Source organism: Typopeltis vanoorti, chromosome 12 (assembly GCF_054136105.1).
Source record: "Typopeltis vanoorti isolate ZY-2024b chromosome 12, IOZ_Tvanoo_1.0, whole genome shotgun sequence".
Taxonomy (NCBI): Eukaryota; Metazoa; Arthropoda; class Arachnida; order Uropygi; family Thelyphonidae; genus Typopeltis; species Typopeltis vanoorti.
In genome coordinates this window covers 21,514,421-21,542,412 of record NC_143560.1, presented here as the reverse complement: position 1 = coordinate 21,542,412, position 27,992 = coordinate 21,514,421, and the positions used below count along the sequence as shown (strand labels likewise).

The window sequence follows — 27,992 nt, the reverse complement described above, 5'->3', positions numbered from 1 at the left end:
CTCTAAGATGTTAAAAATCATCTGTGCTCTCTGCATCTTAGATTTAATGCCTGTTTATTTATTATCGATCATAGGGAATTAAAGTTATCTACTGTTTCTAAAATTTCACCATCTAATAGTATGTTTTCTTTTTCGTTTATTATTTACTTTCAGTATATTTATTCTTAATTCAACTGTAAAAGCTTCTTCATTTCATTTTATTGTTTCTGTCTACATATGTTGTGCCAGTGTTATATGCAAAATCCAGGTCATTTGGCTGTTCTAATAAATTCCAGAGTATTTCTTTTCTGTTTTTCATGGAATTTTTAATAATCTCTTCTACAACAATAAGAAATGTTGTTGGGGAGAGAACGCATCCTTGTCTAACCTCTGTTTTACTTTTGAAGTTTTCTGAAAGGTATTTTGTATTTTATATATTTTCAAACATTTTTTAAACCGTCTTGATAATTTTATATGGTATACCATAATATAACTTTTATTTCCATATAGTATCTCTGTCGATGTTGTCAAAAGCTCTTTCAAAATCAACACTGTTGATATAAAGATTTGACTGCTATTCTATTGACTGTTCCATTATTATTTTAATGTTGCCATACATGACCTGTTGGCTCTCAATCATGCTTTTGTTTCTCTTAGATTTTGGTATATTTCTTTTTTTTTTATTCTTTTTAATATTATTTTTGTTAGTATTTTATTTGTATTTAATAGTGATATTCCTCTCAAATTATTACAATCACTAAAATCTCCTTTTTTGATATTTTGATCAATAAACCAATATTCCACTCATTTGACCATACTTCTTGCATCCATATTTGGTTAAGAAATGGATAGAATATAAAATAAAATAAAAATAATAATAAATCAGCTAACGCCTTTTATTCCCATAGGAACCAGGCATTTATACTCTATCTAGCTTTGGAGACTGAGTGGACAGTTCAGTCTCCATAGCCAATCAGAGATAGCTGACTCATGTCTATCTCTAATTAAAGCAGCCACCGATGAAGAGGATGGCAAAGAAGTGCTGCCATCTCTTGGTACCTACCCCTAACAGGATATGTTACTGTCTGAAATAATGTGGGTATTACGGTCGATTTTCTTGAGTTTCCGGGATGAAAAATAAACCTGCCGGTGCCAGAGATCGTCTAGCTCGGAAACCGGTCGAAGAAAAGCTTAGAAAAAGTTTCTCCAGTCGGCGACTAGACTTAAACTTAAGTCTAACTTCAAGCAGCCAAGTGCAGAGGACGCAAGCGACAATTCCACTGAGCTACACAGACCAATGCATAGAATATATTCACGGTTAATCTATACCTGCTTTTAATAGTTGAATTGGTATTCTTCCATTCTATAACAGATGCCATTCTATTTATGCTTTCTTTTAGTGCGTTTTGTATTTCGCATTTTCATTTCTTTGGTTTCTAGTTTTTAATATTTTCCTGTTCTTTCTCATATTTGAATTTCTTTTTAATGTTTCTCTCTATTCATTATCTGTGAAGTATACAACCCATCTTTCTGTTTTTTTTATTAAAATTGTTTATTTCTCGGAAACTAGGGTTTTTCGTCCCATAAACTTATGAAAATCGGCCGTCGGACCCACATTATTTTCAGTCATTAAGAATATTGTGTTATGGTTAGGGTCTATTAGATGGCTGAATTGTTAGCCAGCTTCTTCACAGAGTACTGATTAATTAGTGATAGCCTTGGGCCAGCTCTCTCTGATTGGATACCAATCACTGTCTCCAAAAAGTTAGAGCTAAAACAGCCTCGTCTACTCTCTATACGCGAACGAAAAGGCGTTAGCAGATTTTTTTATTGTTTATGTTATTTCCTTGTTTGTCTTTAATAATATTTCAACTTCTTTCTTGATTGTCATTGTTCTTGTAATATTATATAATGTTATAGTATTACCTCTATTAGCTGCAATTTCTGCTTCATTTATATATTCGCTCTTATATTTCCTTAGCCTCTATGTATTACTTTATATTTCTCTTGTAAGCTGATGTTATTCTTATCCTGTATTAATATATTCATAATTTCCTTTCTTTCATCAATTTTGACTTTTCTGTATGAAGATATCCATTTTTTTTGTCTTTTCTTCTATGCGCTCCTAGTATTTTCCATGCAGCTTTATGGTATATGATTTTAATACCTGCTCATATTTATTCTATATTGCTGAATTCTTAATGTTCGTTCTGTCTGGACTGAGTAAGAATTTCATATCTATTTTTAACCTCTTCTGCATATTTTCTATTAAACTTTCCATATTCTTTATTGCGATCATGTAACACATTCTATTTTTTGCCTATTACTTTCTTCATGTTCATTAATCCTATTTAATTTACTAAAAAGGATCTGTATTAGCTTCCGCACCTCTCATTGCTCTCACGTTTAAAAAAGATACTCTCCATTTTCTTTGTAACATTATATGGTCAACTTGGTTATACGTTTTCCCATGCATTGGGAAAATGGTGCCTCTCCATATTGCAAGTTAGAGAATGGATCCTCATAATACTAATATATTTACCATGCAGAAATGCAGTAACAACTCCATTTTCATTTATATTTCCTATATCCTCTTTTATCATTTTATAATTTTCTACCTGTATTTTCTATTTGAGCATTTAGATCCACCATTACTATAATTCTATCTTTAGGATTTGTGTCTTGAATTGTTTTTTGTAATATATCATAAAATTCATATTTTCCTCTTTCATCAGCATTATTAGTTAGTGCATAATTGTCACATTATAGAATTTTGTCTTAAATTTTGCTTTTATGTATCTTTTTGTTATTCTTTCTCTATCATCAGTTCTTGATATACTGGACATCCATTATTGCCACTCCTTTTGCATGTGTGCTATCCTCATAAGAGTTTTGAAAAGTTCTTGGCCTAACAATGAAAAAACGAATTTATAATTTCGAAATTATTTTTATTAATCAACATAATCTCCCTTAAGACTAATACACTTATTCCAGCATTGTTCCAGCGCCATTATCCCGTTCCTATACTGTTTCTCAGTAAGATCTGCAAAATACCCCTCTACAGCTGGAAGAAAAACACCGACCAGCGAGGAAGAGTTTTAGTTTTGGGAAAAGACAGAAGTCAGAGGGAGCCAAATCTGTGGAATAGGGTGGATATTCCAACATTTCATAGTGCAAGTCCCTTAATTTTTCCATTTCCAAAACACATTTGTGGGCAGGTGTTTTCTCCTGAAGAAAGATGACTTTTCAGGAAAATGCACCTGCCCAGTCTTTTCTCGCGAATTTTTTCGTCTAGTCTAGTGAAAAGATCGGAATAATATTCCCCGGTTATTGTTTTACCCTTTTCAGCATCCCAAAACACTGATGCCATCACCTTTCCTGCTGATGGAACCGACTTAGTCTTCTTTGGCGCTAAACAATCGGCTTATGTCCACTGTTTTGACTGCTGTTTGGATTCCAGTTAGTTATCGACTAACTTTTCGACTAACTATAGATGAGATTTCGACTAACTATTAATAGTTAGTCGAAATCTCATCTATAGTAAAACATCGACTCACAAAATCAGTTTTATTCTTGTTAAAACGCTCTGAGCACTCTTCAGAGATTTTCATGCGAGTTTGTTTTTGATCTGCTGTGAGCAAGCGCGGCACCTATCTTGTAAAAAGCGTTTTTATTTGCAACACTTGATGCAAAATATATCCTACACATTTCTTTGAAATGCCTATAGTTTCAGCAATTTCACACATTTTGACTCTCCGGTTATCCTGTATATATATCGAGCACTTGATCAATGATTTCTGGTGTTGTTACACTTTTTTGGACGTCCTTCAAGTGAATCATGTTCAAGGCTGGTACGGCCATGTTTAAACTTGGCAGCCCATTTCTTAATTGTCAAAAACGAAGATGAGGAGTGCCCATAAATTTATATGAACTTCGAATGAATTTCTTTTGGCTTTAACCTTCTTTTACAAAGAATTTAATCCATTTCAAGGGATACAGACAATATTTTTGCTTCAGACAGTTGTATAAAACAAACTGCTTGATGGAATGACTTGCAATTTCGCATGGATGCTTATGACCAATGTACCAACTTAGAAAAAAAATCTTGTCGATAGTGTTGCCATCTATGGTCAAGGCCGGGAGCTTTTCAGACCACCCTCGTATATTATTGTTTCTTCTGATTTCTGATGGATCCTGCCCATTCTATTTTGTCTCGCTAATTCCCAGTATTTCAATTCTGTATTCTTTCTTTTGCTTGGCTATGACATCTCATCTGTTTGGCTTTGTTTAGCTGGTCTCACGTGGCTATGCCACATCAGACAGTCATCAGTGAAACCAGTCAAATTGAAACCAGCATCATATGGCATAGCCAGATGATGCTGGTTTCAATTTTGTGAAAAGTATATTATTTACTGACAGTGAAAATTTCTTCAAAATGATTCAATAATTTATTGCGAATTAGATGACATATAGTAAACATAGTGACTATTTTGTTATTCAGCAATTAAAATTTAAGGCGTTATATAAAATTAGAAGTATGATAATCCATATAGAATAATTTATATTGATAAGAAGTAAAAAATCTAATATATCAAAATTGGAAATATTTGACTTAACTCCTTATTTCATTATACTCTTAAATGAAAGGAATGAACGTTATATCACGACCTTTTAACTAATATTGAACATATCCGTTGTAATCAATGATAGATTAAAATAAACATCAGAAAAGCCGAACTGTGAAAATCTGCATCAGCATTTCATCTGCATTCTCAATAGTAGAACAAGTAAACTATTTCAGATATTCAGGCATAATTTTATTTAAAGTGGTCATTGTAATATATAAATAGAATAAGCAAATCTGGTATGGTAGGTTCTCAACTGCCAGTGAATTAATATGGAATAAATAGAAAGTAATGAACTATACGAAATGCATTAAAACAGTGAAGCATTTTATTAGGAAGAAAACAGCAGATCTAATTCATTTGTAATGAAGATTACAAATATGAGAAAATTAGAGGCCTACCGTATGGAAGGACAAAAATATCAACAAATACATAAACAGAGAGAGAGAGAGAGAACGTAAAATAATTTAATAGATATATCTTTATACAAGAGAAAAATAATATAGTGCTCAGGAATCAAACAACTGCATCTCAGTTTTTAACTGCATTTGTAAAAAAGCTCCTAAAAATAACATCTGTGAACAAAAATACCCACTTCCTACTGAGGAATGGAAAAACTTGTGATGACGTTGTATGTAAACAATCTCAAATCCTTTACTTCTAACTTGGTAAAACTAACAGACAGCAAGAAATAACAGAGAAAGGGAATGTAGGCAGGACCTCTTCTTTCCAAACTACTTTGTTCTAATCATTTCCAAAATATGACCGAAGCCTCCGTCTGGCCACCTGCTTATAATAACAATAATATATTTGGCATAAGTGGCCCGATGTACTCAAGTATGAAATATCAGATGAGAGAAAAATAAACAAAGCATAAAATCTTGCAAAAATTCAAAAATAATGGTACCCAATCAAAGCAAAAAAAAAAAAAATGAGTGTGATTTGTCCTCTTCTTAATTCTCTATGTTGTGGTATGGGAATGGTTGTTCTGCTTAGTTTGTAGTATGTTGCTTTTTTTTTTTTTTTTTTTCCCAATCAAAGCAACTTATCTCAAATGAACACTTTAATGGAGATGAAATCACTTTTTTGATACTTACAAAACAATACGCAAAGTGTTGAATACACTTTGCATAATGCATGTATTATGATACATGTATTATACAGTTAGGAGGTAATACGAATTATGCAGCAAGCAAGAGATGTTCTGATAGAAACTGTTGAAGTAAGGATGAAGAGACCAAATTCAAAAAATGCAAGAATAATGAGTATTTCACTGAATGGTGTTGAAGGAAAAAAAAAACACCTAAGTGGATAGGCTCCTTCTTTAAATGGTTTAGCATATTTGTCTTAAATATGTTTAGAAAGAAAAGTAATTATCAAAAAAAAAACAAAGCTAACGCCTTTTTATTCCCGTATACGGGGAGTAGGCGAGGCCATTTAGCCCTATCTAACTTTTGGAGACTGAGTGGGCAGTTCAATCTCCACTTGTACCAATCGGAGATAGATGGCCCAAGGCTATCACTAATTAGGCGGTACTCAGTGAAGAGAGACTGCTCAAATGTGCCGCCATCTCGTGGTCCCTAACCCTAACACAATATATTTAATGTCTGAAATAATGTGGGTTCTACGGTCGATTTTCTTGAGTTTACAGGACGAAAAACCCGAGTTTCCGGGAGGAAAAACCTGCTTGCCCGTGCCAGAGATCGACTAACTCGGGAACCGGTCGAAGAAAGGCTTAGAAAAATTTCCTCTAGTCGCCGACTAGAGTCGAAACCAAGTCTTCCTTCGTGCGGCCAAGCGCCGTGGTTGGCAAACGCCACATCCACTGAGCTACACAGGCTCCTGAAAAGTAATTATACCGACAGATAAGTTGTCATAAAAAATCAGCTAACGCCTTTTATTCCCTTATATGAAATGGCTGAGGCCGTTTACCCATATCTGGCTTGTTGGAGACTGAGAGGGCAGTTCAATCTGCACTGTAGCCAATCAGAGATAGCTAGCCCAAAACTATCACTAATTTAAGCGGCACGCAATGAAGAGATGGCTAACACAATATATATATATATATATATATATATATATATATATATATATATATATATATATATATATATATATATATATTTTATGTCCGAAAATAGTGTAGGTTATATATTCGATTTTCTCGCATTTACAGGACGAAAGACCCGATTTTCCGTAAATAAAAAAAAATGCTTGCCTGTTCCAGCGATAGACTAACTCTGGAATAGTTAAAAAATACAGAAAAATTTCCTCCAGTTGGTAACTAAAATCGAATTCACAATGCTCATTCTGCACGTGGTTTAGTGTTAGGGATGCAACCACAAATTCCACTGAGCTACATAGGTCCTCTAGAGAAGTTGTGTATAATAAAATTGGAATTAGTATCTATCATGAGCAAGTGATTTTTAATTAAAAGTAGTGTTATTAGTTAGTGTTAGTAGTAGTGTTATTGAAGTAGTGTTATTATTGTTATGTCCTCTCCCAGTATGGACTGGGTCACCATGGGAGCAGTAGACCCAAAACCTCCCACAATGGGAGAGGCCCTCACCCGGTAGTGGGTAGAAAAAATAAGCTAAAATTTATCTTTTATAGTGTTATTAGGACCACAAGTAAACTGGATGAATTGTTGAACAACTAGAATAAGAATTCATACTAGACAAAGATCGACCTAGGTGAAACACTAATTGAAATGTGTTCATATACATATGAGATATTAGGAATAACAATGCGTATCAGTAGACTGACTCAGTTTAGTAAGAGATTTCAACGATCGAGGAAGCATCGTTAAGTTTGGAAAGAAGTCAACGAGCACCACATGGGCAAGGTGCATCATGCTATGTAATAAGTCACGTGTTTGTAGCAGGTATAAATTGGGGAATATGATACTCCTAGGCCATTGCAACTGCGACCTGGTGAAATGGCTGCGAGAAAGGAATTTACGTAGTTTGAAAGAATTGTTCTGATAGGATGCCATGTTATAGGCCTATTTGTTCAGCAAACTGTTGACAAATTGGACCATTCTAGGACGTTCACAATGTGTAATACTATGAGATTGAAGCACATGGAGTCAACTGAAAGAATATGTAAATATATGTCAACGAAAAAATATGTAAAAAAAAGGCCATTTGTCGGCCTACACTTTGAATGCGTAGTTCCAGGCATCGATAGAATACGAATCAGAACATGTGTTTCCATGATAGGTCCACAATATGCAAGCCCTACATTACCCGAGATGACACTGAATGTTGGTTCGGATAATGTGGGGCTTGCATATTGTGGACCTACCATGAAAACACATGTTGTGAAGCTCGGTGCAAATACAGTTGAACGTGCAAGTTTGGAAACCTGTGCTATGGAGCGACGAATCATGTTACACCCTCTACCGAGTAGATGGATGGATATGAGTGCAACGGATGCTTGGTGAACATCTCTTACCAGAGTGCGTAGCCTCATCTATGAGCCCTTATATCAGCTCTACTGAATATCTTTGTGATGAACTGTAGCGTCGGGGGAAGTCAGAGGACATCTATACCCGTAGGATTGCGGCATTCGTCGCAGCGAAAGGAGATCTTACATCTTATTAAGTCGTGCGCTACGGCTGTTTGTTACTTACACTATGGTGTCAGTTAACTTCTTACCAAAGCAGTGTAGTCATCTATCTATGATTAGGAATGCAAGACCAGTGTGATACCTGTCATGGTGTGGTGGAATGATTACAGGATCAGAAAGCATTAGGCATAAAACCTAATGCTTTCTGATCGTTCGAAATTTCGTTCGAAAATTTGACACTAAAACTCAACAAAACTCGTATAGATTGAATTTGTATATTTTTTTCACTTATGATGTACCTTCATTCCTTACTTGTGTAGTTTTTCTGGAGAGGGAAATCTACTTTTATGTTGATGAGTGATCTCCGTAAAGAAAGGGAATGTTTTGAATTCAGGCAAAATTCGAAGCTCAGATATTGGTTGTGGAAGCATGGCAAAGAGGAGTATAGCTTTGCGATCGTGTGTAGCTTTTTTACGAAATAGCGGTACTTCGCTAGACAGCCGGGTACTTTGTTGCCAATCTTTGAAAGTAAACTTATGTAACTTGAAGGTATGCATAAATATACTAGGAAAAATAAATAAATGATTGCTGATTAAAGGAATAAATCTTGACGGCCTTTCCCCAGAACATGTATACACGCGCGTGTGCGCATTAATTGTATAATGGTTACCTGTTAATAATATATACTAATGATGAATGTTTCTGTTGAGTACATTAATTATAATTTAAAAGCAAACATGTAGTCCCACTGACTCGTTACATGAAGGCATCTCACCAAATAATAGCGTAAAATATGTTATCTAGCACATGCAGCATGACGAACAAGTGTATAACAAAGCTAGAGCAAATGTATACCTGTAGCAGTGAGGATAGGATGTCTTTCAAAAAAAGAGAAGTGTAGGGGGAGAGGACATTTAGCATTCTTGGTAATATCAAAACACAATAAGCAGAGAGAAACAGACTTTGGCATTCTATGGGATTTCCACAGATCTCTTCATTGCATGAAACATGATTGTAAAACTGCTAAAGTAGCTAAAGAAAAGATATATAATTTTATATTCTAAACTGTTTTTTTTAGCATGATATTAATTATAATCTACACAATATTTGCATATTTTATTGCAATAATTATGATTTGTTTGCAGATGTTATTACAAGGAAAAACTTATATTGAATAATGCAACTAATGATAATTTATTGCCTTATTTATGTTAGAAGTCATATCTGATAATATATATATATATATATATATGGAAAATATGTTATGTTTTTTTGTAATTTTATTGCTTTTAAAATTTGTTATTTTTAGTATATGTCATCCAAGTCACAATATACAATCCAGGCAGAAACTGACATAGAAAAATCTCTAGAATCTGGTACAGTGAAACATAAACACCACCCAGGAATTCGCAAAATTGCTGCTGTGGAATTGCCAGATCGATTGATTAATGCAATAAATGGTCTCATAGAAGGTGAGTTTCTGCTAAAATGCTTAAGCGAATTGCTGTCTTTCTCTCAAAAAATTACTGACACTCACTGTTTCTCTTATTTCATAAAATGCTAAGATGTTTTGTAATTTGCCCTTGATATAGTAATTTTGCAAAAAAAAAAAAAAAAAAAAAAAAAAAAAAAAAATAGTAATTTTACATCCCTGTGGAGTTCAGAGACTCATCGTGGGTACCTACTAGATTTATTTTGTTTCTGGGAAGTTAATTTCTGATCTCTTGCTTAGAGAATTTTATTGAAATTTGGAAATTTTCCAAACTTTCAATAAAATTGAAAGACATAAATTTGTCATGTCATCTCAAATTTTGTTATGAGTTTCCAGTAATATATAAGCGTAAAACATGTTGAAATCATCATCGTTTTCTTCTTCTCGTGCATTTTTGGCTTAGTGGCCTGTTCTATTCTCATGAAATCACTTTCTTAGTCATCCAATTTTACTTATTAGTTTTTTTGTTTGTTTGTGTAGTACCATTTGGCAGTCTAATACCATCCATTTGATTTAGATGTTCAGTCTATTTTTGGCTGTATTTATTTATATAATTGTTAATTGGTTTTATATTCAGGATTGGAAAATTTCTTCATTTGGTTTGTGATCCTATTTGGTATATCATCATCAAATTCCTGCCATGTACCCTCAAGGGGTGTACAGGATATGACAGTACTACATGAAAAATTACATCATTACTAACTTCCTATCTACAATTTTCCTCCAAATCAGTCTGTTACTTGTCAAAACTCCAACATTATCAGATCTTATATTTCTATCGTCTAAGGCACTTTGTACCGTATCAATCCACCTATATCTTGGTCTTCCTCTGGGTCGTTTTCCTGCCAACCTGGCAGAGAACACTTGTTTTGCTAATCTTTCTTCTCCCATTCTATTTAAGTGACCATACCATCTGAGATTAGCTCTGCTAACGCATTCCTGGATGCTGACAATGTCAAGTTCTTTCCTAATATCCTCATTTTTAATATGATATTGCCATTGATGCCATCTGTTCACGCCTCTAATCTTTCTCAGGACTCTCATATCTGCGGTCTCTAGTCTTTGGTCAAGTGTTTTACTTCTGACCCAGCTCTCAGATCCATAAGTTAAAATTGGTTTGAACATTGTCTTGTATACAGCTAATTTAGTGTTCCGACTAATTTCTTTTTTATTCCATATGAATTTATTCAATTGACTTCCCGCCATACCAGCTTTGCTGATTCTGTTGTCTGTTTCTATATTTAGTTTACCATCTTCAGTAAAAATTGTGCCTAAGTAGCTGAAATGTTTTACTTGTTCCACAGGTTCTCCATTCACAACACAGTTGACATTTTCAATGATTCTGCCTATTTTCATTGTCTTTGTCTTTTTATTGCTGACCTTCATACCATATCTATTACAACAGCTATTCAATTTAGTCAGAGAATCTTGCAGACTTGTAGCGGATTTATTTAGAAGTATAACATCATCCGCATAAAGCAAAGAGCTGACATTAACATCTCCAATTTTGATATCAGGTTTAATACCACATTCCTTCATAATGTGATCCATATAGATAATGAATAACAGAGGGGATAATGTACATCCTTGTCTCACACCAGATTTAACATTAAACCATCTTCCTGTACTTCCTTCAATTCTAACTGCTGACTCACAACTCAAATAAAGACTAAGTATTGCTTGATATAATGCCCCATTGACACCATATAACTGCAGCATATTGAATAGCTTCTCTCTTGGCACCTTGTCATATGCCTTTTCCAAATCGACAAAACTTAAATACAGATCTTTGTTATATTCCCATGCTTTCTCGACTATTTGCCGTAAAGTGAAGATCTGATCCTGACAGCCTCTATTTGGCCTGAATCCAGCTTGTTCTTCACCAAGCTTTTCTTCCACAATTCTTCTCAACCGTTTCTCAAGTATACTTGCATAGATCTTGCCAGGAACACTCAGTAGGGAAATACCTCTGTAATTCTCACATTCAGTTTTATTTCCCTTTTTATATATGGGTACTATGAGAGCTCTACTCCAATCATCGGGAATTCGTCCCTCTGTCCAGGCTTTCTGAACTATGCAGTGCAGCCGCTGTAAGACTCTTATACCACCATACTTCAGCATTTCTGGTCGAATATCATCTACTCCTGATGCCTTTCCACATTTCAAGCCTTTGATGGCTTTTTCTACTTCAAGTATGGATATGTATTCCTGACTGCATGCCTGGTCAGTGTTTTTTATCACTGTGCTGTCATCACTGCTTGTTTCATTTAGCAGTTTTTCAAAGTAATTACTCCATACTTCAAGGATATCTTTTTCTCCTGTTTTCATGTCACCTTTATCATCTCTAACTCCTTTTACAGCACTCTTTCCTCCATTCCTAAGCTTCTTCAACAACCTCCAGAATATTTTGCCACCTTCTTGATATTTATTTTCTATATTCTTGCCAAAGTCCTCCCATGACTTTTGTTTAGCTAGTTTTACACACTGTTTAGCTTTCTTACATTTGTCTCTGTATTCTGTAAGAGTAAAAGCTGACTTATTTGCCAGGAACTTTTGATATGCTTTCTTATTTTCGTTCACTGCCTCTTTAACTTCCTGTGTCCACCAGGGAGTTCTGATTTTTTTATCCTTGCACACAACCTCACCACATGCCTCTCTGGCAGAATCAATCAATGTTTCCTTCAGAGTTTGCCACTGAATCTCCAAGGTTTGATTCCTGTTCTCAAACTCTTTCATTTTCTTTTCAATAATATTTCTGTATTTTAGTCTACAGTTCACATCTGAGAGCTGCTCAACTTTTATTTGCTTTAAAACTTTCTTACATGTTATTCTTTTCAATGTGAAATTCAATTTTATCCTGCTCAAGACTAAATAGTGATCACTTCCAATTTCAAATCCTCTGTACACTCTGGTGTCCTGCACCAGGGAGAAAACATCACTATCAACAATAACATAGTCAATGAGACTTTTCTTATTCCTAGCCTCTTCTCTCCATGTGAATTTGTGTACATTTTTATGTTGGAACATGGTGTTAGTAATAACCAGTCCATGTCCTGAGCAGAAATCCAACAGATATTTGCCATTATTATTAGCTTTGCTCTTTTCTCCAAATTTTCCCAAAATATTTTTGTATGTCTGACAATCATTTCCTACTCTGCTATTTAGATCCCCAACAAGGACCAACTTTTCCTTTTTCATTGTGTCAGTTGCTTTTTCTAAAGCCTCAAAAAATTCCTCCACTTCTATCTTAGTAGAACCTTCTGTGGGACCATAGGCACAAATAAGTCTCATTGGCCAGTTCCCCATTCTCATATTTGCCCACATTACTCTACTTGAGACTGACTGCCATTCAAGAAGATTAGCCTCGTATTTTGTGTTGAATACTATGGCTACTCCTTCTTTTCCTTGATTGTCATTGCCTGAATATAAGATTTTGTATTTATTGCTCAGAAAGATCTCACCAGTTTTGGTCTTTTTTGTTTCAGTCACCCCTGTTATGTCGATCTGGTACTTATCTAATTCCTCAGCTAGCTCCATTTCTTTGCCATTCAGGCTTCTTTAACTCTGGTGATGTTGAGTTGGGGTTTGTTTTCAGATTTGTTCCAGTAGCTGACTTTTCGCTGTTCGCCCTGGTTCCCTGGCAAAAATAACCTATTTGGTATATCCAGCTGTTTTCTGAAAAATTTCATTTCTGTTGCCTGAATTCATTTTTCATTTTCTTGCAGTCTTTGTTTCACTTCCATATAATAAAGATGGTTTATTATTATTATTATCATCATCAACAGACCTTCATGCAGTCAAGAGACTCATCGTTGGAGGTCCCATTCTCACTTGCACAGCTCATTATACATTTAAATGCATTCACTGTTCTGTCTCTTCACTCACCACACTCTCAGGTAGCATATTCCAATCACCCACCACTCTCCATGTAAAAAATCTACTATTCACCCTCTTGCTCACATTCACCTTATAAAGCTTCCAGCAATGGCCTCTCGTTCTACCCCTGTCTTCAGATATTCTATGAAAAATCTCATCCATGCTAATCTAATTACCCTTACCAACTTATACATCTCGATCATGTCTCTCCTCTTCTATCCACTGGGCTCTGTAATTTGCATTATCTCAATCTCTTCATATTTCACATTTCAGACAGAAACCAACTTAGTCAATTGTCTCTAGACCCTCTTCAACATCTCATCATCCTTTTGAAAATCTGGTGACTGAATCTGTGCAAGTAATCCAGATGCAGCCTGATGAAAGTCTTGTACAGTGGAATCAAAACATCCTTCCTTCTACACGTCAGTGTTCTCTGCAGCATTCCCATAATTCGCTGTGTTATCCTCTCAGTTTTAGCAAAATATCTACAAAATTTCAAGTCCCTATCCACCACAACCCCTAAATCCTTCATCTCCTCTACCTCCTCCAAAATGTCCCCATCAATATACTCTGCATCTCATTGTTGCTTCCTAAATTTTAAAACCTTACACTTTGCAACATTAAACTAACATCCCTACACACTTGTCCATTCACACAGTCAATTTAGGTCCTCATGTAAAGCTACTACAGCATCTGCTCTACTTGTCATAATTCTCCCCCAGCTGTGCATCATCTTCAAACAGCTGTATATCACCATTTAAGCCCTTCCAATGTCATTTACATACAAATTAAACAACAATTGCCCCCGAGCATACCTCTCAGGTATGCCACTAGTGATTTTACTCTTCTGGAATATCACTCCCCCCATACACAACCTGTTGATGCCTATCAGACAGCCACTCTCCAATCTAATGTACTAATCTACTATCCAACCCTCATCTGTTCCAATTTAACTAGTTTGTCGTGGCAATCTATCGAAAGCCTTTTCAAAATCGAAATACACTGTTGTATATGCATCCTCGTTGTCCAATATATTCGTCACCTCATTATAATAAGTAAGCAGGTTGCTAAAACATAATTTTCCTTTAGCAAACTCATGCCGTTCACTAAAGAGAATTCTACTCCAGACAAGCAGATTGGTCTATAATTCAAAGCCTTAGTCTTATCACTTCCTTTATGAAGTGGAACAGTTTTGCCATCTTTCTATTCCTTTAAGATCTTGGCTAATATAAGACTCATGATAAAATGTATGTTAAAGCTGTTGTTAACTCCCTGGAACATTCTCTCAAGACACGCAGTGACATATACCATCAAGTCCCATGGCCTTGTTGACATCAAATTTACTCAATTCTTAATACACCTCCTGCTCACTTACCATCAGTGGTTCCTTCCCCATCCTACTTCTCTCAAGTTTTGCATTATGTTATAATCACAAGGATGGAGTATTTTAATGAACTGCTCATTTAACACCTCTACTATATCCTCCTGTGTGTTTTTCATTTTTCCCATTATCAAAATATCGAAAAACTCTAGGATTTCTTTTAGCATCATTTGCTAACTGCTGCTCATACTGCACTTTTGCTACCCTTACTAAGTGAGGCACCTTCCTTGCTTGCTCTTTGTACCCCTCATGTAATTGATTATCTTCACTCATCTTGTGCCTCCTCCATAATGCCTAATTTTCCCTATTGCACTCTTCACCTCTTCCATCATCCATTTTACACCTACCTTACTTAATCTCCTTAATTTTGGAATACACTCATTTCTGAGTAGAGACCAAGTAGCATTGATTTCCTTTTCATGCAATTCTTCAGTCCTTGATAATGCTGCAGGCCGCCTTCTGTGCTTGCCATAATCACCTGCCTTATAATTCCACATATAACTCTTTCTCACAAAAGTCCTGATATGGCTGGCCAACACCCAAGCGATCACTTCATGGTCACTTTCATCAACTGGAGGAAGATGTGACACTTCATTTAGAACAATATCTTCTGATGAGATGATCAAATCCAAGACCCTCGATCCATGTGTGACGTCTGTTACATACCGCTTAAGGTAGTTAACTCTTAAGAACTTAAGAATTCATTCTCTTTGGTTCCCGATGCCATCTTTTCGTTCCAGTTTTCTTCTTCTTTTGCTATGCGTTATCCCGTGTTAAGCGGGGTCGGCATTCCCATCTTTAATCTTCTTCTTCCAGATTCTCTGGTCCAGGGCATCTTCCTGACTCCATCATTTCTCCCTAAGATCTTCTGTCACCTTATCCCTCCATCTGAGTTTGGGCCTGCCTCTTTTCCTCCTTCCCTCCTCCTCTTTCCCATCTTTAATCTTCTTCCAGATTCTCCGGTCCAGGGCATCTTCCCGACTCCATCCTTTTTCCCTAAGATCTTCTGTCACCTTATCCCTCCATCTGAGTTTGGGCCTGCCTCTTTTCCTCCTTCCCTCCACCTCCATACGCTCCACTCATTTACCAACATACTCCTCACTCCTCTCTACATGACCAAACCACCTTCGCCTGCTTTCTTATACCTGCTTACCGATCGGTCCCACCTTGATCGTCCCTCTGATGTAGTCATTCCTTATCCTGTCCTTTGTCACACCACTCATCCATCTCAACCACCTCCATCTTCCTCTCCTGTGCCTTTGTAATAGGTCACATCTCCGCACCATGGAGCATCGCCGGCTTCACCACCATCTTATGCAGCTTTCCTTTCATCTTACAACTCACTCTCTTGTCGCACAGGACCCCGCTTATCTTCTTCCAGTTCATCCAGCCACGTTATTCGGTGCTGTATTTCCTCATCCAAGTCACCATTCCTCTTGACGACCGACCCAAGGTACTTGAATTTCTTCCCTGAAGTTAACCTTTCACCCTGGAGTCGTATGATCATATCCTCGTCACTCCCTGTTGACATATATTCGGTCTTCACCCGGTTAATTTTCATGCCTCTCTCCTCCAATACCTTTCTCCACTCTTCCAGGGTCTTTTCAAGCTTCTCTCGGGATGATTCGCAGAGAATAATATCATCGGCAAACATCATGCTTGGGCGAGAGTTGATCCCTGATGGAGCCCTACGACAATGGGGAACCACTCTGTCATGCCGACACTACACCTGCCTGAGTATTTGCTCCTTCATACATCTCTTTCACCAACCTCACGTACTTTTTCAATACCCCCTTCTTCCTCATACACCTCCTGTCTGGCCACTCTGTCGTATGCCTTTTCCAGGTCTATAAACACCATATGTAGCTACGCCTGCATCTCCCTATATTTCTCCATCAATCGCCTTAGTGCAAATATTGCATCCGTTGTCCCTCTTCCTGGCATAAATCCAAACTGCTCCTCACCAATTTTTGTTTCCTGCCATATCCTTCCTTCAATTACTCTTTCCCATATCTTCAACGTGTGTGACATCAGCTTGATCTATAGTTGCCACAATCTTGAACATCTCCTTTTCCCATGTAGATTGGGACGAGAATGCTTTTCCTCCATTCCTCTGGTATCTTTTCCTGTTTGGCTATTTTCTTCATCAGATCCCATAATCAGAGCCGGCAGTAGGGTCTTTGCCGCCCGCATGCAATGTCTATCTAAGCGCCTCTGTAACGAGCAAGGTGTGTGTGGTTCTTTTATGATAATAAAAATTTAAATTATTTGAAATTTCTTAAATAAATTTTGACAGAACTGTCACACGTTGGTTCGCTAAATGTAACAAACCGGGGGTGTTGACTAGGCAGGATAATCATTAAAAACCCGAATATTCAAAAATTCTCAAAAGTCAAAGCAAATTTTGATAAAGCCACTTCACTTTAATCGTTGAATATAATGATACAGGGATTATAGCCTTCTCACCAACCTGAATCGCTAACAAAATTAAAATGAATTTTAATTAAAGTTAAAATTTATTTGAACTAAAGTTTAAAAAATTCTTGCATTTTACTAAATTCTTAGTAAGTTGTAAGCATTTTTTAATAATTTTTATAAGTGGAACTATCTTTTAGGAAAATAAAAGAAACTCAAGATTGATGAGAAAATAAGAAAGGAATTCAGAAATAATAATTAGAACATTTTATTAATATTAATATAAGTATTCAAAAAATAAAATCTTTACAGAATAACAGAAAAAAAATTAAATTACATAAATATACTTGAAATTTTTTCATTAAATTTTAGGGTTCTAGATTTCATATTCACCAAATTAGAAATAATGGTCTTAACGTCTAATTCCGCACATACATCATTTTCAATAGCTATTAACGCCAAACTAACAAGCCTTTTTTGTGATATACTTGTTCTTAAGTAGGTTTTAATCAATTTCAACTTGGAAAAGGAATGTTCACCGCTCGCTACACTAACAGGTAAGGTTAATAGTATTCTTAAAGCAATTGAAAAGTTAGGAAAAGATGAATTGGACACAATAAAATTAAGAATATCGAAAGGGTTTTAAATATTTAAATTATCCTTTCGAAAAATATCCCGGAAAGCACATAACTCGTCATATAGTTCTATTGCATTTACGTCTTTATTGTCGCCGTCCATCAAGAGAATCTGTAAATCGTCACAATTTTTTTGTAAATCTTCGTTATTAATTTGTAGTAATCTATACAATAAATTGAAATTATCATAATATGTTTTTAGTTGTTCAAAACATTCTATTAACGAACACATTGCAATGTCTAGAAGTGTATAAAACACACACATGTGGATAGGCTTATGTGTTCGTCAGACATTTCTGTAATAGATTTCACAGTTTGATATGAACACAGATGGATAAGAAAATAACTATTTATTAATTTAAAAGCTAATATTTTGCTGGTATTATATCCAGCATCTTCAGAGCACACAACACAAAGTTTGTTACAAATGCAAAACAACCACAATCCGGTGTAACAGTGGGGCTAGTAAAAGTAATTGCAACGTGCAACACAAGACTAAAGTCCTAATATGGTGCCATCTAGGTTAAAAAAAAAAAAAAAAACATTCAAAGTTTTGAAATAGTAGTCCAATTGAAGTCTTAGAAAGTTTGAAAAAATAAAATAAAATAAAATAAATCTACCACAGAATAAATCTCTCTACCACAGAAGACTATGACAAAACTATCACCATCCCATACATTAAAGGCACATCTGAAAAGATATCTAGGGTGCTTAACAAACACCAACTATGCACAGTATTTAAACCTTATGTACAATTAGCAACTCTCATCCGTTCACCTAAGGACAAATGCACTCCTTTATCACATCCAGGAGTCTATGAAGTGCTCTGTTCTTGCCATCAAGCCTACTACGGACAGACAGGAAGAACTGTGGACATCCACCTCAGTGAACACAAAAAATATATCCGACACTTTTGCTATGGCAAGTCGAGTCTGGCAGACCATACTTTGGATACCCCTGCACACAGGATCAGTTGGAAAGAAACAAAAGTAATGCACAGAAGCTTCTACAAGTCAGAGAGGTTGTTCCTGGAATCAACAGAAGCCTTAAAACGTACTCCAAACCTTAACAAGTATGGCTGTATAAATCTACCAAAGATTTGGGAGACAGTCATCTTAAGTCATCCTTTAATTTTTAAGTCATTGTTTATCACATCCAGGAGTCTATGAAGTGCCCTGTTCTTGCCATCAAGCCTACTACGGACAGACAGGAAGAACTGTGGACATCCGCCTCAGTGAACACAAAAAATATATCCGACACTTTTGCTATGGCAAGTCGGGTCTGGCAGACCATACTTTGGATATCCCTGCACACAGGAACAACCTCTCTGACTTTACAAGTCAGAGAGGTTGTTCCTGGAATCAACAGAAGCCTTAAAACATACTCCAAACCTTAACAAGTATGGCTGTATAAATCTACCAAAGATTTGGGAGACAGTCATCTTAAGACCAAATTAATATTTATTACTTTTATTTTTTCAAACTTTCTAAGACTATCATTTGGACTACTATTTCAAAACTTTGAATTTTTTTTTTTTTAACCTAGATGGCGCCATATTAGGACTTTAGTGTTGTGTTGCACGCTGCAATTACTTTTACTAGCCCTACTGTTACACCGGATTGTGGTTGTTTTACATTTGTAACAAACTTTGTGTTGTGTGCTCTGAAGATGCTGGATATAATACCAGCGAAATATTAGCTTTTAAGTTAATAAATAGTTATTTTCTTATCCATCCGTGTTCATATCAAACCGTGAAATCTATTACAGAAATGTATAAAACACATTCACTCTAAATTTATCTTCTGGCGATTGTGGCGTTTTGTCATGATGCACGTAGTCAAATTGTCGTGTGTTCTTTCATCGTCGAACTTCCGTACCAGTTTTAAATTCTTGTTCTCCATCCACTTCTTCACTCAGTTCTTTTGCCGTTTTTAGAACTTCTTTAAAATTTGTATCTGATCGACACTCTTGTAAGAATATTTTTAAGTTTTCGATTGATTCTAAAGCAAGTGTAATGTTCATATTTTTGTCTTGAAGCATTTTACTCACAGGCTTTATTCTGTTAAGTAAATCATGCCAAATTATAAGAGAACAAATAAATTTGTAGTCCTTCATTTTAGCACATAATGTTTGTGCTTCATGCTGAGTTTCTTTATTAAAATTTTCATTATTTAAAATTTCAAAAAGTGCATCGTAAATTTCTCCTAACTGGTATCGTAGAGGGTGGATTGCATTAATTTTACTTTCCCATCACATTTCTGATGGCTGCTTCAATGTTAAATTTTTTACGAACTTTAAAAGGATTGCCCAATGTTTGTAAGAGAATGAAAAGAAATTATATATTTCTTGAATAATTGCAAAGAAACTAATTGCATCTGCATTCACTTTGGCTGCATTGTTAATGATTAAATTTAGAGTATGAGCAGCACATGGCACGTAAAAAGCTCTAAGATTTTTGTTCAAAAATATTTTGGAGCCCATATTTGCCCCATTGTCTCGCATGTCTTCAATGGGAATATTCCATTTTTCCAGTTGTTCCACTATTGTTGCACATAAACCACGTCCTGTGGAATCTGATATATCTGCAAAACCTAAAAAGTTTTCTCTGATCTTGACAATTCCATTGTCAGAGGAAACAAAGCGAATAATAATGGTCATTTGTTCTGTTTTACTTGCATCAGGTGTGCAGTCTAAAATTATGGAATAATATTTAGATTTTCGAATTGATAATAAAATTGTATTCCTGATTGCATTACTTAAAGTTTCCAATATTTCATTTTGACTGTCTTTACTCATGGTGTACTTTGTTTCCTTGTAGGGGCCCTTTCAACATGATTTTCCATAATGGGATCAAACTTCGCAGACAGTTCGACTAATTTTAAAAAATTGCCGTTATTCTTTTCATATAATTTATCAGATGATCCACGAAAAGCTAAATTTTGGCTACCAAGGAAATTTTATAATTTCAATCAAGCGTTCTAAAACACTCGTCCAATGTTTTTTCTAAATAACTTAGGGAATTGAAACAATGTAGATCCGAATATAAATTAAATTATACTTTAATAGATATTTCCGATATTTCGGCAATGTCACATTGCCATTTTCTAAAGGAACTTACAAAAAGGCAGGTGCACACAGGCAATAACAATACAGTAACTGAGAATGAAGATATGAAGCTATCGTTCTCCTAGAAGTCCTGATGGTACCCTCTGGTGGGCTAAGTAGGCATTCTTGGCCGTTGGGCTGAAGGTCTGCTGATGTATGCCTCCCAAATTTGGGGCAGTCGCATACAACCAAATTTGTTGAGGTTTGGAAAGTTTCTTATGGCAGAGGCTGATTCCATAAATAATCTTTTGAATTTATATTTGCTCCGGTGTATTATTGTTGCTTTCTTCCACCGTATTCTGTGGCGAGTATCCAGAGCATGGTCTGCAAGACCAGAATGGCTATACTTGTAAAACCGGATGTAGTCCTTGTGTTCAGAAATTCTGATATTCGCTGTCCTGCCTGTTTGGCCAAAGTATGACAGTTTACAACTGCAAGGGACCTGGTATCAACAGGCAGGACAGCGAATATCAGAATTTCTGAACACAAGGACTACATCCGGTTTTACAAGTATAGCCATTCTGGTCTTGCAGACCATGCTCTGGATACTCGCCACAGAATACGGTGGAAGAAAGCAACAATAATACACCGGAGCAAATATAAATTCGAAAGATTATTTATGGAATCAGCCTCTGCCATAAGAAACTTTCCAAACCTCAACAAATTTGGTTGTATGCGACTGCCCCAAATTTGGGAGCCCCCTAGTGTGTGTGTGTGTGTATTTTTTTTTTTTTTTTTGAATATAGCTAATAGATCTGTTAATATTTTAAACAATTTTCATGTGTCAATGTTATTAAAGGCTTTTTCATAATCAATGAAAGCCATGTTTATTTCTTTTTGCAATTTTTTTCTCTTTTCAGTTAATAAGTTTAGATTAAAAATTGAGTATGCAAGATCGGCCTTTTTGGAATCCATTTTTTCTTTTGCTAGTTTAGTTTGCCCTCCAATACTTTAGTTTCTCTTTTAATATTCTTGCATATATTTTGTACCCTGCATTAATCAGGTTAATTTCCCTTATAGTTTTTACAGTCAACTTTATTTCCTTCTTTATAAATTAGAATAACCCATGCTTTTTTATCAAGAGTTTGGAGTTTTTCTAGAAATCCATACCATATTAAAGAATTTCAGGAGTCTTTCATTAAATTTTTCACCTGCATTTTTGTACAGTTCCATGTTATATTGTCCTCTCATGGCATTTTCCTATTTTTCATCTTATTTATTGTATTTTATAGTTCTGACATTGTAATATTTTCTGTTAGGTTATTCTTTGTTGTATAAAATTTTACTTCTTTATTATTATCAGTCCAGAGATTTTGAAAATAAGTTACACATTTTTCTCAACCTTCTTCTCTTCAAGGATAAAGCATTTGCCTGTTCTGGCTTCACTGTCTTTCCATCTTGCAGCTGGTCTTCCCCCCCCCCCTTCTCTCTCTCTCTCTCTTTCCCTTTGGTCTTATACCTATCCACCTCTTTTGGTAGCTGATATCTTTCCATTTCTCTCTATGTTCCTTGATCTTTTCGTTTACGTTGTTAAATATCTAGTTCTTTTCTGATACCTTCATTTCTTATATGGTCATTCTTGTAGAAAGGATTATACGCTGGTTAGACATGATAACTAAATACTTAAGGAATTGACAGCGTACACTAGAAATATAAATTAAATCAACTTTAATATATATTTTCTGATATTTCGGCAACGTCACGTTGCCATCTTCATGGTAACTTAAGATAAAGACACGTGCACGCAAGTACTACATAACAGCAAATTAGAAATGAAGCGAGGAAGCTACCGTTTTCCTAAAGTCCTGATGGTGCCCCCTGGCAGGTTATATTAGGTGTTCTTGACCTTTTAAACTACTCTTAAAAATCTCATCTCTACAGCTTGTATTTTTACTTTCATTTTTCTTTTTAACAGTCCTGTTTCTGAACCATATAATAAAGTGGGAGTGGCCATTATTTTATAAAATTTTAGTTGTTTCTCCTTTTTTTTTTTTTTTTTAGCATCCTTTTACTTGTTTTACAGATTTTCCAAATTTTTTTTATATTTTTTCATCTATATCTGTATTTTAGATATATTATTATGCAGCCTAAATAATTAACTGTGTCATCTGTTCTATTATTTAATTTTTTATTACTATTTTTGATTGAACATGATCTCGCCCTTTTAAATGCCATGACTTTTGTTTTCATTTGTGAAATTTTTAAATTGTATTGTTGACTTATTTTGTTTAATTCTTAACTGATTTTGTGATGTTGTACAAGATAGCAATGAGAGAGGTGATGAAAGAGAGAGTGAAGGTAATTATACAGAGAGAGAGAAAATGGTTTGAATGATCAAAAAAATGAGAAATTAGTTGTAATGAGTGAGATCGCACGGTTATGTGGTGTAATACATATGACAAAGCGGCAGTTGGAGCGACTGCAAAACTCTTTCCAGAGTGCTTTGGCTAATGGAAATAAGCAAGTGTATGAAAGGAAAAATAAGCGTATGACTGGGAGTGTTTCAGAAATGAAGGAAAGAGTATTGTATGGTGACTCATTAGCAAGAGGTGTAATAGATGAGAGTGTGACTAAATCATACTTACCGGGTGCAAAAATTAAGGATGTAAGTGAGAGTATTAGAGCGCAAAAGCAGAGGGTGAAAGAAATGATAGTCATAGCGGGAACAAATGATTTGAAAGGAGATAAATTTGATATGAGAGAGGACTTAAAGGAATTATTAGAGGTAGTGAAAGAAAAGAGTGATAGAGTTAGGATAGTGAGTCTGTTGCCGCGGTATGACAGAGAGAAGTTTAGAAGGAGGGCCATAATCGCATATGACTTTATGCGCAGGTTATGCAGACGGTGTGGTGTGGAGTTTTGTGGACATGTGGAGTGAGTTTGATGGGCGAAAGGATTTGTACAAGATGGATGGCTTACATTTGAATGGATTTGGTGTGCGAAGACTGGAAAAAGTGTTGCTGAGTGAGGTGAGAGTGGATGTGCAAAATCAGGGAAATTAGAACTATTAAGGAGGGGAGGAAGTGGATATACAGACATCAGTGAGGCAGTTGATGTAAGAATGTATATAATGATCCCGAGCCGGTACGAAGGACAGGAAATCAGAATGGGATAGTTAGGGGTGGGACAAATGGACCACTGCATTTTATGTATAGTAATGCCAGGAGTATTAGGAACAAGAAGGAAGAATTTTTGGCCTTGGTTGGCTCTTCCTGGCCACAGATTATTGGCATTAGTGAAACATGGCTGACAGAAGATTATATAGTTAGTGGGATAGAATATGTTGAGTATAGTGTGTGTTCAGGAGGGACAGAGAGAATAAAATGTGGGGGGGAGCGTTGTTGATGATAGCTGATGAACTGCAGCCAAGGAGAATAGAAGTTGTATTGCAGGATAGTGAAAAGAGTTCATTTGAGGCTATTTAGTGTGATATTGAGATTAATGGAACAAAATGTACAGTTGGGTGCTGCTATAGACCAGGTGATGGAATAGATGGTGGAGATAGTATGCATAGACAAATTGATGAAATGAGTGGAAGGAGGGTAATTATTATGGGGGATTTCAACTATGGTAACATTGATTTGAAGGAGGAGAAACACTTGTGAGGAAGGATTTTAGTCAGTTACTAAGGGATAACTATCTGAGACAGCATGTAATGGAAAATACTAGGGGTTCGAGAGTGCTTGACCTAGTAATAGCATCCGAGAATTTGACTGATGAATATGACCATGTTGCCACCTATTGGTGAGAGTGATCATAGGGTCTTGACCTGGGAGGTGGCTAAATGTGTGAAATTTTCGATCAAGACAGGGTACATGTGGAATTACTGTGCTGACAAGTATGACAATCTTAGGAGATTGCTTGATTCAGTGCCATGCTATGTAAAACTGCAAGGGCTGGATGTCGATAGGGCATGGAAAGAGGTCAAGGAGCATTTGCAGGAGGTTATGGCTGACTGTATACCTAGAGTAATAGTAAATCACGTAGGGGTTAAATGGATGAATAACACCATTAAACTTGAGTTGCAAAAAAAGAAACAACTGTGGAAGGAATTTAAGGAGAAAGGTGACTTGCAGGCACATGACCGGTATAAAGCGCAGGCCAGAAGGGTAACGAGTGTGGTAAGAAAAGCAAAAGCGGATTATGAAAGGAAATTAGCCATGCAAGCTAAAGAAAATCCCAAACAGTCCTTTCAATATGCTGCAAGTAAAAGAAAAACTGTACACGGCAGAATGATTTTAAGGAAAGCTGATGGTAGGGAGGTCACTGAATCAGTCGATATAATGGAATTACTGAGTGAGCACTTTGCAAGAATATATCATCCAGGTGGTGACATTGAAGGAATGAAGGAACCATTAGTTTATATGGGAATTGTGGTGAATGAAGTGGAGGTGAATAGTCTATTACAGAACTTTAATGTGAATACATCTATGGGATTGGATGGTATACCAGCACGGGTCTTATGTGAAGTGGCTAAAGAATTGTCAGCACCCTTGACCATATTCTTTAATCTGAGTCTCAGGTCTGGTTTAGTCCCGAAGGGGTGGAAAGAGGGGAAAATAGTTCCACTGCATAAAGGAGGTTCCAAGACTACTGGTGCAAATTACCTACCAATCAGCATATCAGGAGTCGTTGTCAAGGTCTTGGAGAAAGTAATCAAGATAAAAATACAGGAATGGATTGATGAAAATGAGATACTGTATGGGGAACAGCATGGTTTTGTGAAGGATAGATCATGCCTCAGTAACTTGCTCAGGTTTTATAACACAATGACGGCTGAACTGGATAAGGGTAAAGGGTTTAAAGTGATACTGCTGGACCTGGCTAAGGCCTTTGACAGGATACCACATGGAATTCTAATCCGTAAACTGCAACATATGGGAATGGATATAGGCTTGGTGAGATGGATAAGAGGGTGGTTGATGGAGAGATGCCAGAGAGTAGTTTACTCAGGAGTAGAGTCCAAAAGACGGCCTGTGACTAGTGGTGTGCTGCAGGGCTCTGTTCTTGGACCTCTGCTGTTTATTTTGTTCATTAACGATATAAGGAAGGAACTGAGAGGAATGGTTCATTTGTTTGCTGATGATGCAAAATTGGGTAGGGCAATAGTGAATGCAGAAGATGGCAAAATTTTGCAGGATGATTTGGATAGATTGGAGGTCTGGGCTAAGGAGAATGGATGTCAATTTAATGTAGCAAAATGTAAGGTTATGCATTTTGGGGTTAAAAGATTAGCACCAGTATATCACATTGGTGGAACTGTACTCCAGGAGATTGATAAGGCCAGGGACTTGGGAGTGTTGGTGGATAGGGAGTTGAAGTTTAGGGGGCACATTGCAAAAGTGGCTAAATCAGCTCATCAAATCACTTGGATGCTGAAGAATACTTTGGCGAGCAGAGATAAGCAAGTTATTATTCCTGTGTATCGAGCCTTGATAAGACTCCCATCTTGACTACTGTGCCCAGATCTGGTCATCTAGATTTCTTCTTGATGGGGAGGAGGTTGAGAGAATCCAGAGGCGAGTGACCAAGATGATATCAGGTCTATGGAATGAACCTTATGAAAACAGGTTGAAGATTCGTGGGTTGCAGAAATTGGTTGATAGGCAGAAAAGGGGAGATATGATTGAGACATTCAAATTGCAGAAGGGTTTTTATAGGATTAATTCAGAGGATATTTTTGAGAACAGGACTGGTGGTGGGAGGACTAGGGGACATCCATAGAAGCTGGGCAAGAGTGTGGTTAGTAAGGGTGTTAGTGCTGGGTTTTTTACTTTTAGAGTGGTGAGTGGAATAAGCTGCCAGAGTTTGTTGTGGGTGCTATGACGGCGAATGAGTTCAAGGCAAAGTATGATAGATACTGTGTGAATGTCGAATAGTTGTGATGGACGTGATGTTTAGGGCTTCCCTCGATGAGTCTAAGGACTCCTCTGAGTTGCCCGTAATAATAATTTTTGAATGTCATCTTCATTGTCTTGTAATATAATCTGATCATCTGCACATAGCATTGTATTCATAACAGTTCTTCTGGTTAACTGGATACCTTGTTTTATTTCTATAAAAAGGACAGAATTGAGTCAAGAAGAATTAATGTGTGCTACATGAGTGATGAGAAATGATCCTATGAAAATGAAGAATAAGGTCATATATCTTCGGAAAAGGGCCTTAGGGATTCGGAAAAGACTGAGAAACTTATGAACATTTTGTCATTGTGCAAACAAAGTGTTTACTCTAGTCTTAAGTTTATTTTTAAAAGGCCTTGGATCCAATTAAAAATTGGATCAATATATATATATATACAGGGTGTTCGGGATAAATTTGACATATTTATAATTAATTATATTTTTCCGTAAGTTACATGTATTAACACACACTTCTCTTCATTTAAAAGTTTGGACCCTTCTTCATTCATATACAAGATGTCAGAAAGGATGGATAGCTGGAACCCACCTGAATCATGGAAGAGAATAACTTGTATCATGATGATTCGTGCCCGCCATCAAAATAAGGATATTACGACTGCTGCCCAATGCTCCCTGAATACAGTAAAAACAATCAGGCATGAACTAGAGACTTGCAATGGTGACTACGAGGATGTAGCAAGAAGAAAGATCCCTAGCAGACGATCTGATTGCGTTCGTACAGCAGAATTCCTCGCAAATCTGCAGGAACAGGTGTTGAAGAACCCTGGCATTGGAATTCGGGCTTTGTTCGTGGAGTTGCTAACTGTAGTCAAGCCCTGGATAACAAGGGTAGCCAATGGTAGGCCGTATGTATGGCAGCAGGATTCGGCCCCTTGCCACACCTCTGGGAAAAGTCAAAAATGGTTGTCTGAAAATTTCTACGACTTCACCAGTCCAAATGTTTGGCCTCCAAACTCCCCAGACCTTAACCCCATGGATTATTTTGTATGG

At 36.3% G+C, this 27,992-nt stretch overlaps 1 protein-coding gene across 1 annotated transcript in view; it reads left to right on the top strand.

Annotated features, from left to right (window-relative positions):
• The first annotated feature begins 8,603 nt into the window (after window positions 1–8,603).
• Window positions 8,604–27,992, top strand: part of LOC150100621 (ribosome assembly protein METTL17, mitochondrial) — a 256,639-nt gene continuing 237,250 nt past the window's right edge. The window contains exons 1-2 of the mRNA XM_090401843.1: window positions 8,604–8,723; window positions 9,484–9,646. Coding sequence (XP_090257969.1) covers window positions 8,604–8,723; window positions 9,484–9,646 — 283 coding nt within the window. The remainder of the gene's footprint in view (window positions 8,724–9,483; window positions 9,647–27,992) is intronic.